Source organism: Moschus berezovskii, chromosome 5 (assembly GCF_049115385.1).
Source record: "Moschus berezovskii isolate FMDL1 chromosome 5, NW_MosBer_1.0, whole genome shotgun sequence".
Classification (NCBI taxonomy): domain Eukaryota; kingdom Metazoa; phylum Chordata; class Mammalia; order Artiodactyla; family Moschidae; genus Moschus; species Moschus berezovskii.
Window position 1 is genome coordinate 42,505,156 of NC_142464.1, and position 12,156 is coordinate 42,517,311.

General features: G+C 35.0%; 1 protein-coding gene across 2 annotated transcripts in view; it reads right to left on the reverse strand.

The window, feature by feature from the left end:
- Positions 1–2,193: 2,193 nt before the first annotated feature.
- Positions 2,194–12,156, reverse strand: part of MMRN1 (multimerin 1) — a 74,612-nt gene continuing 64,649 nt past the window's right edge. The window contains exons 7-8 of one of the 2 annotated variants that reach the window (XM_055434832.2): positions 8,608–8,760; positions 2,194–7,356 (exon numbers count right to left, since the gene is read on the reverse strand). In XM_055434832.2, coding sequence (XP_055290807.2) covers positions 6,935–7,356; positions 8,608–8,760 — 575 coding nt within the window. In that variant the 3' untranslated portion in view covers positions 2,194–6,934. The remainder of the gene's footprint in view (positions 7,357–8,607; positions 8,761–12,156) is intronic. The other variant, XM_055434831.2, reaches the window with a different exon arrangement.

Below are 12,156 nucleotides of genomic sequence, written 5' to 3' on the forward strand. Positions count from 1 at the left end.
GAAAAATGTATAAATTAGTAAAATTTAATTAATAAATTTAAGACATCTAGTCCTTTTTTTTTGTCTTTTAACTTTTTATATTTTTTTTAACTTTTTTTTATTGGAGGCTAATTATTTTACAATATTATATTGGTTGATTTTGCCATATGTTCTGTATATTTACTGATCTCAGTGATCTTCCACTAGTTGCAGTGCCATGAACTTTATTGATGGGCAAATGGTACCCAACCTCATAGAATTCTAAGATTCTCTACAGGCGTCTTTGTCTGCCCATTTTTCAGAATACACTACAAAATCAGTTTTCAGATACCAATACTGCTCCAGTAATATTTAAAATATATTTCTTAAGTATAAAAACAGAGGTTCCTTTGTGATACCCAAAAATGCCCTTAGGGTATTTTTGTAGTGGTTGTTGATTATGATGATGCTATTGTTGCTTTGTCAAATATGCCACATAGGATGAGAGAAACCAAAAAAATAATAGAGAAATTCAGTAATGATCTTTGTTCATTGCATGGGATAGAGCTCAGTTTGCTGTTAATATGGAGCTCTGTGAAAAGTTAAAACCCATGAATGACCTATCAGTTAGCTGACCATTTAAAGGAAATAGAATTAGTGTTTATGAAATAGAATCATGATTAAAAACCTTAATGACAAGCTTCAGAAAGGACAATAAAGGTAGCATTAAAAAGGCGTGTGATCCCTTGAGAGTCTTTTAAATTTCAGCTACAGAATAATTTCCACACTATTTAACTGCCTCCTCAACAGGATTAAAGAGATCTAAACATGTTCGTTAAACAGCAAATCTATTAATACAATGGGGGGATATGGAATCAGGTGCAGTAGGGGGTTAAAAAAGGGCTTGCGACTATGGGAGGCATCTCTGTAGAATATTCTTTGTTAAGCACAAGGTGAATGTGACAAATAATGAAAATTAGTGCATGTGAGTGTATCTAAAAAATTAGGATAAGAAAAGCACATGTTCTTGACATATATTGGATGTTTAAGTAGCAAGTATGTTTGTCAAAGTTTAATATTTTTCCTATCATATTATTCATCTAGCTACCTCAAATATTTTTGGAAGTGGTTAGGTAGTACAAAGGTATTTTTCTACATATGTGTTCTGGCAAGTTGTCATCCTTAATAAACAATTTTCATATAGATGAAGAAATAGATATGTGGTCCTCTTTATACGGATTATGCACAATTAAATGCTTTGGTGATGGTGACAGCAAAGATCAATGAAGGGCAGTAAGTTACCAAAACAATTTTAACACTATCTGTAATTTTAGAAACTCTGTAATTGTCTTTTACCTGGTAAGAAGAATCTAGTCAGTCAGTTTCTTCTCTGCTGGCTAAGCAAGCAAAGTAGAGTAGTTTTTATAAGAATGCCCAACCCTCGGGTTGTGTCACATAGTATTTTCATTCTTAACTTGAGTTAACTTGATACAGCACTTGTTCGAATTTAAAAGATAGGAAATTCAAGTATTTTAATCCAAACTTTTGGATGTAGATTTTTATACACTGGAAAAAAAACTGACTCCTAGATTGTGATCTCATAGCATTTTAATTGTAATCTTCATTGGGTTTGCTTTAAGTATTTATTTGAATATAACAGGAAATCATGTTACAAATCAGAATCTGTTATGGATTGATATTTTTTTAAATGTGCAAATAACATTTTAAAATATTCTAAATATTATTACATCTGACACTTGTTTCCTGGGAAATATTTTGACCAAAATCTGGGTTTTGATATTTCATGAAGAAACCCATGAATAAAAATAATTAAAAAATCCTAAATTTGGACTTTTCAGAGTTTGGGATTGTTTAATTAGCAAGTCAGCCCAGAAAAATGAACACTACTTTGTTATTATTTTTTTCCCAAGCACAAACCCAGTATAGATGATTGATCTGTGAGATCAGTGAGAATCTGCCTTATAATACTCCTCGGCTCATTGATGAAGCACTGGGCTTGAAACCACTGGGGCGGCAAACATCTCTGCCTCTAACAGGGAAGATCAACCAGAGTAAACGTGCAATCTAGGAAGAGCGGGCTATCATTTCTGCTCTGAAGTGTTCCACACGTGCTTGCAAAGATAGAGGATAGGCAAACAATTTTGAGAAAGGAGTATTTTATTGCATTAAAAAATTGCCCATGAAAGCAAAGATTATTATTCAACTAGTTTCTAATGTGAAAAAATTGACAGTAATAAACTGTAGCAGTTATTTAAAAAAGTGCCAAGTTGGATGAAAAGTACATGATAAAAATCTTAAATTTGATGTGTATAATACACATAATTTATATATATTAGATAGAAAAGTATTTCCGGGAGTTGGTGATGGACAGGCAGGCCTGGCATGCTGTGATTCATGGGGTCACAAAGAGTTGGACACGGCTGAGCGACTGAACTGAGACATATATTAGATACATGAAAACCTGAATTTACATATGACCAAATGTATGTGTAATGTAAATATCCATATATAAATAATGTTTATATATAACTGAACTTCTACCAATTAGAAGTTCATTCAATTCAGTGAGTTTATATTTTGAAACAGATGAACAACATTAAAAAAAAAAATCCCCCTTAACAGCATTAATTAAATTAGTCAAGTGAAAATCAGTTTGGCTTATTTTTAGCATTTCTTGATGCCCAAATGGAGAAGGAAATGGCAACCCACTCCAGCATTCCTGTGAACAGAGAAGCCTGGTGGGCTACAGTCACAAAGAGTCACAAAGCTGGCATGGGATCACAAAGAGTTGGACACAACTGAGAGACTGAGCACAGTGCCCTAATGATGCTAGCCCATTCTTCCAAAATGAGCAGTTTGTAAGATAGTAAGAAAGAACAATTTAGGCTCACTTGGCTTTGAATATGAAGTTTCTTTATTCCTGAAGTGAGCCAAAAACAAGTAATGGAAGTTTAGTCAGAGGTGTAGAAAATAGTGGGACGTTGGTTATTCAGTTCAGTTCAGTCTCTCAGTCATGTCTGACTCTTTGTGACCCCATGGGCTGTAGCATGCCATTACCAACTCCTGGAGCTTGCTCAAACTCATGTCCATTGATTCCGTGATGCCATCCAACCATCTCATCCTCTGTCATCCCCTTCTCCTCCCGCCTTCAATCTTCCCCAGCATCAGGGTCCTTTCAAATGAGTCAGTTCTTCATATCAGGTGGCCAAAGTATTGGCATTTCAGCTTCAAAATCAGTCCTTCCCATGAATATTCAGGACTGGTTTCCTTCAGGATTGACTGGATTGATCTTCTTGCAGTCCAAGGGACTCTCAAGGAGTCTTCTCCAACACCACACTTCAAAAGCATCAATTCTTCAATGCTCAGTTTTCTTTATAGTCCAACTCTCACATCCATATATGACTACTGGAAAAACCATAGCTTTGACTAGACAGACCTTTGTTGGCAGAATTGGTTATTAAAGATACATTTTCCATTCTTATGGAGTTACTCATGATTTTGGTAAGAGTAAATCTCAGCATAACTCTGAATAATGTATTTCAAATGCAGTATCTGCCTGTACTGATTTACTTGATATTTATTTTTACATTACTTTAATATATGATTTATCCTGCCTGTCACGAAGTGGGTATTTATTAAATAATTGATGAATGAACGGGTATGAAATTGCTATCAGTAGTTAGAGTCTGAGTATACTTTGGGAGTTTGTAGGTAGGAAGGTCTAGTGAGGGAGAAGAGCTCTGGAATTCAATCTGCAAAATAATATTCATTAAAGTCTGCTATGTGCATAGAGAAAATCAAGAAAATACCAGTGTTTTTTTTTAATATATGGAAAAATTTGATAATAACAGTTATAAATACGTTGCTAAGCTGTCCTGCATAATATTCAGTTCAGTTCAGTTCAGTTGCTCAGTCGTGCATAATATTGGGTGGCTTTTAAAAAGATACACAAACAAGTTCACAGAAACTTAGAAGTGGCTACTATTTTGGTAATTGGTGGCAATTTGTCATTTAATTGTGCATTTCTACAAATATGTGTAAAAATATAGGATAAAATTAGTAATTAAAATCCAAACACTAAAGCATCATTTAATGCTAAATGTTCTAAATTATCTAATTATAAAATCAAAAATTAAATTGTGTGTGGCAATGACAAATATTGTCAAATGACTCACTTCCTCCTGTTCTTGCTATTACAGAAAAGGCAGTACATTGAAATCACTGGTATCTGTTGAAAAGTATAATTGGAAAACAAAAATTCTGTTTAGTCTAGGAGTATTTGAAGTAATAAACATTTCAGATTGTGATGTTATTTTAAGCAGGGACTAAAGAAGTTTGGAAGGACTGATGCTGAGGCTGAAACTCCAATACTTTGGCCACCTCATGTAACGAGTTGACTTACTGGAAAGGACTCTGATGCTGGGGATGATTGGGGGTGGGAGGAGAAGGGGACGACAGAGAATGAGATGGCTGGATGGCATGACCGACTCGATGGACATGAGTTTGAATGAACTCCGGGAGTTGGTGATGGACAGGGAGGCCTGGCGTGCTGTGATTCATGGGGTCACAAAAAGTCGGACACGACTGAGCGACTGAACTGAACTGAACTGAAAGAAGTAATCAGAATTCTCCAAATACTTTTGAAGATAACACATTTACGCATAAGAGGAGAAACTGTCTGTCATTCAGCCTTCATTTGTCAGCAACTGGCTTCCACTCTTCCTGGTGTACTGAGTGAGGCTGGGCTGTGACGGCACAGCAATTTTGGCTCAACAAGACACATTCTGTTGGACAATACACACTTCACACTTACCTGCAGGGCTGTCCAAGTTTCAGTAGGCTGCAGGTTGAAATCTTCTACAGATTGGCATACAGTATGTGTTGTGTATTCCTTCCTTTTTATTGACTGGCAGCCCTCTGCTGTGTGGATATATCTGAGTTTGCTTAACTATTCATCTATTGCCAAACGTGGGTGAAACCTAGTTTTTGGCTATTACATACAAAGTTACTGTGAACATTTGTATACACCTCTTTGCTTGGACATGTGCATTCAAGTCTTAGAAAAACTGAAAAAAAATTTTCTGCTCTCAGGAAAGCAGTATTTAAGATTGGCAGTGTTTTCAAACACTGTAAGTTTTGATTAGTATGTCTTGGGGGTAATGAGTACTCCTTAACATGAGCAAACTGGATAACAATCTTCTCAAGGGCCTTTTGGTAGAACTTTTAGCATAGTAGAAATATACGCTAATCTTTTGTTCTTGAAATTCTCACAATTTCCTGAACTATTGTGAAACTTACCCACTTATGTGCCTCTGTTTCTTACCAGTGTAGAGAGAATAATACATGATACATATTTTATAAGGTTAGTACAATATTCATATTATAATAATCATTAAATTAATTCATGAGGAATGTTTTCCATACCAAAAACTTTTACTTCTTTCTTAGAATGTCTTACAGGAATTTCTTCTTCAGAAATATCTTGTTAAATATATAAGAAATGTATGCTTAAGGGTGTTCACTACAATAATATTGTTATACTGAAACATTGGAGATAATCCAAATGAACTTCAAAGGGATTGTTAAATCAATTATGGTACATCTGTAGGAGGTAAGATAGAGAAAGGATGCAAGTGGGTGCTAGAGAAGAAGGTTCTAAATCCTACCTTAGTTCTTCCTGGCTGTGAAACTTGGTTAATACCCACCTTTTAAAAATTTTGTAAGGAATCAATGAGATGTTACATATTAATTGCATAGATGAGAACCAGGGCACAGGAAGCATACCATAAATCCATAAATCATAATATCACCATGGAATATATGCACGTGTTATAAAAATACAATCAGGTCTGCGTGTGTTGCCATAGGACACTCATTAGAGAAAGGTGGGGTTTTTTTTCCTCCCTGTATATATTGTATGGGCTTCCTTGGTGGCTCAGTGGTAATGAATCTGCCTGCTAGTTCAGGAGACCCGGTTAGATCTTTGGGTGAGAAAGATCCGTTGGAAAAGGAAGTGGCAACCCTGCTCCAGTATTCTTGCCTGGGAAATCCAATGGATAGAGGAGCCTACTGGGCTGCAGTCCATGAAGTCACGAAGAGTTGAACTTGACAGAGCACACACACAGTTATTGTATTATGAAAGAAAGATAAAATATCCACTTCTGTGTCTTTAGACTTGGGTGTAAATGTTCACGTGTTAACTATTTCTTTATTTGCTAATTATAGGAAGGAAAAAATAATCTTTTAGAAAAATTTTATTGATGTATAGTTGGCTTACAATGTTGTGTTAGTTTGTGCTGTATAGCAATTGATTCAGTTACACACATACATATTGGTTTCCATATTCTTTTCCATTATGGCTTTTCACAGGATATTGAATATAGTTTAGGAAGGAAACAATAGTAAAACATATTTCAAATTTCTAATTCAAGTTTAAAAATTTTCATTACAAGTGAAAATTTCAATATGTAAAATTTTAAAACAACAGAAAAGACTGAAAATCAAAGTTAAAGGAAGACTTCTTGGTCTTTGAGTACTCTGAACTTGCGAATTTAAGAAACATATATTATATATTTATGTACACAAGGAATCACAAAAGTTAAATGTTCTGTTGAAAAATTACTGTGACTGGCAATATTGACTGATTGTCATTTTATAATATTCCTTTATATTGCAATGCCTTAACATGAAAAAACAAAAATAGGAATGGTTATGCTAAAAAACTAATTTTTTTTTCTATGCTACTAAATCTCTTCAGGAGCAAAAATTCCTTCATATACGGGTTGTCTAAAAGATAATTAAACAATTTTGTGAAATAAACAAACTTAGAGCCTTACTCAGATTTTATAAAGAGGTTCGTGTTGAAAAACCAAAAACAGAGCAGGTGTGCATGCAAAGATAAATAAAAACACTGGCTGCTTCTCAGTAAAGGTGACAGTCTGTCTTTCATGCTAATTTATGTACGGTATAATAAGTAACCACTAAATGTAGTGGCAGGGGGAAATTTGGCTGGAATTGTTCCTTTTACAAGGCGCAACCATACTTCTTGCCCGTAATTTAATTCTAATAAGGCATCCCCAGTCAAAACCCTATCACAGTGTATTTCACTGTTACCATTTTCAGACTCAAATGTAAGCTTGTCTACTCCATCAACCACTAAAAATCCAGAGATATGAGCACTAACTGACTCAATGGTGTACTTAAAAACATACACCCCAAGATAGGGGATTCTGAATTTTCCAGTTCTTGGAGTATATGAGGCTCCATAGTTGACATCCAAGTTATTAAATAAGATAGGACCGGGTGTAGTCATTCCGTAAGTATGAGATGCAAAAAATGCCACCATCGGTGCATATCTGTAAGTTCCTTTTGAAAAATCTGTTAGTGGAAAAAAAATGGAAAGAGTTGATTTTCATGTTTTGATCTTGTTTATATCTTTATTCTTTATCTCAGTTATAAAAAAGGTTAGTAGAAGTAAAATGGTCATTCATTGGACTTAACAAGGGCATGTGTGTCTGGATGCCTGCCTCTTTTCTTGCCTGAACTACCCAAAATTGCTTAGTCTCTCTGAGACTCAGTTTCTCCACTTAGATCAAGGTAGAATGACAGTAACACTCAATACATCACTCACAAAAACCCCTCAAAGGTTAATTTGTGTGTGGCTTTGATCTCTCCAGAGATGAAGGAATTCAAAGCATTTTATGATTATTATGGTATGTCAGAATGTTTTAAAGCCTCTTGCATGAATTAAAGCTGACATGATGTAGAAACAATTTTTCCTGCGTGTTGTCAAACAGTTTCTGGAGGCTAAAATGGAAACCCAATGAAATCATATGCACTATAGAGAGGCAGACAAAAGCAATCTTCTATGTAGTTAATGCCAAACGTACTTACAAAATCTGAGATTTAAAAGCAAACTAAAAATTTTACTCTTTATTATGCAGCATATTATTAAGAAAAACCTGATTTGAAACATATTTTTGACATCATTTTAAAGAGAATATATATTAAGCACTGCACACATTTTCTTGTGTGAGAATCAGAAATGATACACTCTGGAAGTAAATCTATAGCAACCAATACTTATGAAAGTAAATGGACAAAAAGGCACCTTGCTCTACTCATTACATTTTAGCATAGTCTAATAGCCCTCAGCCAATCAGAACGGTACTATGACCTTCATAGAAGACAGACTGCTATACACTTATTAAAGCTTTATTTAAGGGATCAGATTTGATATGAATCAAAGATGTATTCTTGTTTAAGGAGAAAAAGTTTATATATATATATATATATATATATATATATATACACTATGTATACATATTATATGGCATATATATAACATGTATTTTCTTTTAAGAAAGTATAATCTATATTTTCTTATGCAATATATATTTTAAGATGCACTAGAGAAAACAAGTTGGGGGATTTATTAAACCACCATTGAACATTTCATGAATGTGTATATGAATAGCCATGTATGTTATTCAGTGAATTTCAGAAGTAAAAGAATTAATCCTCAAGTGAGTCCAGATTAAGCAGGTCTAAATATTCATTTGTAAACATTTCAAAAAATATTTTTGTTTATGACATTGAGCTAATCCAAGGACACATGTGCTTTCTTACCTGGAGCTAAAGCATTTTCTCCTGCCACCTTGACAGTACAGTTGTCACCAGTAAAAGGATGTCGGCAAGCACAGATAAAGCTAGTTCTTGCATTTATACATGTACCTCCATTCTGGCATGGGGATCTACTACAGTATGAATACTCCTCTGTTACTGAAAAAGAATCAAGATAAAAGAGGGTAAAAGTGACCTGTTTTTCTGTTGATGTCAAATTAGAGTTTGCAGCACAATGGGAAAAACACTGAGTCAGAAATAGGAAAAATGCTTTCCCAGACCCAGATCACCCACCAATGCAGTCATGGGATTTCATGAAATCTCTGAACTGTCTGAGCTGCTTCTTCTGAAGCCCTTTCCTGCTTCTTGGAAGTGAGAATAATCCTGTGATCCACTGCAATTATTTGTGATAAATATTAAGATTTTTGTCAACTGTAGATCTAATAGGCTATCTGGACACAGGATAACAATTGAAAAGGAAAGCAAAGTCTGCAATAAATGGTGCTAGGCTAACTGTATTTTCACAAAAATATAAATTCCATGTGCATAAAAATACTAAATGTGAAAAAAATGATTACATTATAATCAAATAAACAGAATATCTTTGTAAACCCAGAAGCCATAAGAGAAAAATCCTGAGGTTTGACCTAGACCCAAAACTCATTTGCAATGAAAGCCATGCATTATCAAATTTCAAAGTGCAAGGTGAAGAGAAAATATTTTTTAACAGATACAACAATCTAATGACTAATATCTATAACAAAATGTTCTGACTAATCCCCACAAAATAGAGTGTAACCCTGTAAAAATAGTGGCAAATGAGCAAGTAATATGAGCTGGGAAGTTAGTGAACAACTACATTTCAAAACTTATTCAACCTCATTATTAAGGAGTAACAAATTACCATCAATGTTTTATATCAGGTGGCAACATTTAAAAACAAAACAGTCATGCAGGAAATGAGCATTCTCGTATAATGTTGGTTAGACCTTATATTGTTGGAACCTTTGAAGAGGACAATTTGACAGAATTAAAGAGGTTCATTTGCTTTGAGCCAGAAATTTCTCCCAGCAGAACATATATTCCAGACACACTTGCACAAAGATAATGTTCAAGAAATTTCTTCATGATATCATTTGCACTAGTGAAAAATAGTAGGACCCCTAAATGACCACTGATAAAGGGACTTGTTAAATGAATTATAGTATCTTTTCAGCAGAACTTCCCTGTATCTTAGATGGTAAAGAATCCGCATACAATGCAGGAGACCTGGGTTCTATCTATGGGTCAGAAAGATCTCCTGGAGGGAATGGCAACCCACTCCAGTATTCTTGCCTGGAGAATCCCATGGACAGAGGAGCCTGATGGACTACAGTCCACAGAGTCACAAAGAGTCAGACAGGGCTAAGAGACTAACACTATTACTACCACTCTCTTTTCAGCAAGGAATATTAGACAGCACAAGAGTGGGATAAATCCCCAACATACTCAATTTGCTGAAGACAGTATTTCAGTTCACTTATTGGATATAGAATAATTTCAGTTATTTAGAAAGCCTCAAGTTATAAATATGGTTTTAAACGATAAATATGATTACAAATGTAATACACAATAATGTGGAAAGAAAAGGTTGGAAGAATACATTACTGGATACAGTTACCACTATGACTCCACCTTGTGGAAATAGTGTAAACAGTTTACAATTCACTCATTTCAAAATATGGTCATTGATGATTTTTAAATTTAAGATTATTTGCTTTAACATTTATCTCGAGTGAGATCTAGAAATATTTTAAATACATTCTACTTCATATTTAAATAATTCAAATTCACATAAAATGTGACCAAACTGCATGCCTGTGTAATTAGAATGAAAACATTTTTTTTTGAAGTCTAGTTGATTTACAGTGTTATGTTATTAGTTTCAGGTGTATAGTATAATGATTCAATATTTTAATAAACTATAGTTATGATAAGATATTGGCTATATTCTCATTTTGGAAAAATATTTAATGGATACTTGTTAAGTATAGAACCTTGTAACAGACAACTAAAGATTGGTTGGCACTGATTTGTCAGTTGAAGAGATTTCTATTTCATTATACAGTCAGCTACAAATCTACTTTTGTATATCATCTGATTTGTATTTTTTTTACTTTATTACTAAAATATTTTTAAAATGGTTAGATACCTTTATAAGTTCCTGTACATATTTGTGTCCAATGGGCAATTTGTCCTTGAATTAATAAAAATCAGACTCTAAATAAAACATCATTTTCTTTTTTTTTTTTACATCTTTCCTTTCGATAGAATTACATTGACTCTCTTAATTGTTTGATGCTCTGAAGTTCCTATTGAATTTATCAGGCCTGTGTGCATGCTTAGTCACTAAATTGTGTCCAACTCTTTGTGACCCCAGGATTGTAGACCACTAGGCTACTCTGTCCATGGGATTTCCCAGGAAAGAACACTGGAATGGTATGCAATTTGCTTCTCCAGGGGATCTTCCCCACCAAGGCATCGAATTCATGTCTCCTGTGTCTTCTGCATTGCAGGTGAATTCTTTACCCACTGAGTCATCATGTAATTGCACATTTGTTCCTACTTTCAATTAGAGTGTGAGTTTTTGTGAGGACACGGCTCAGGGTTTCCACTTCTTAAACTTTGGGTCACTACTGACTAGCACAGTGCTTGACATACAGAAGTACTCAAGTGTCTTTTTAAAGACGAATAAACAAATCGATGGAAGATTGAGTAGATGATCACATCCTTTATCTAATACTCTATTTCTTCTTCACTTTTTCTCAAAGATCAAGTAGAGTTTGATTCTATGATGTTGGCATGTTTTTCTAGAGACATGGAATTATTTCAAGAAAACTTTCCACAACTTCTATCTTGGGTAGAACTTCAAACTCCTTCCAGTCCATTTATTTTCTTTGATGAAGATAAGTACAATTAAGTTTGGCCAACTCAATATTCTCTCATCTTCTGCAAATAGTGTGACTATGCTAATTGCAACCATGAAATTAAAAGACGCTTACTCCTTGGAAGGAAAGTCATGACCAACCTAGACAGCATATTAAAAAGCAGAGACATTACTTTGCCAACCAAGGTCCGTCTAGTCAAGGCTATGGTTTTTCCCGTGGTCATGTATGGATGTGAGAGTTGGACTGTGAAGAAAGCTGATCACCGAAGAATTGATGCTTTTGAACTGTGGTGCTGGAGAAGACTCTTGAGAGTCCCTTGGACTGCAAGGAGATCCAACCAGTCCATTCTAAAGGAGATCGATCCTGGGTGTTCATTGGAAGGACTGATGCTAAAGCTGAAACTGCAATACTTTGGCCACCTCATGTGACGAGTTGACTCACTGGAAAAGACTCGGACGCTGGGAAAGGTTGGGGGCTGGAGGAGAAGGGGACGACAGAGAATGGGATGGCTGGATGGCATCACCGACTCTACGGACATGAGTTTGAGTGAACTCCGGGAGTCGGTGATGGACAGGGAGGCCTGGCATGCTGTGATTCATGGGGTCGCAGAGAGTCGGACACGACTGAG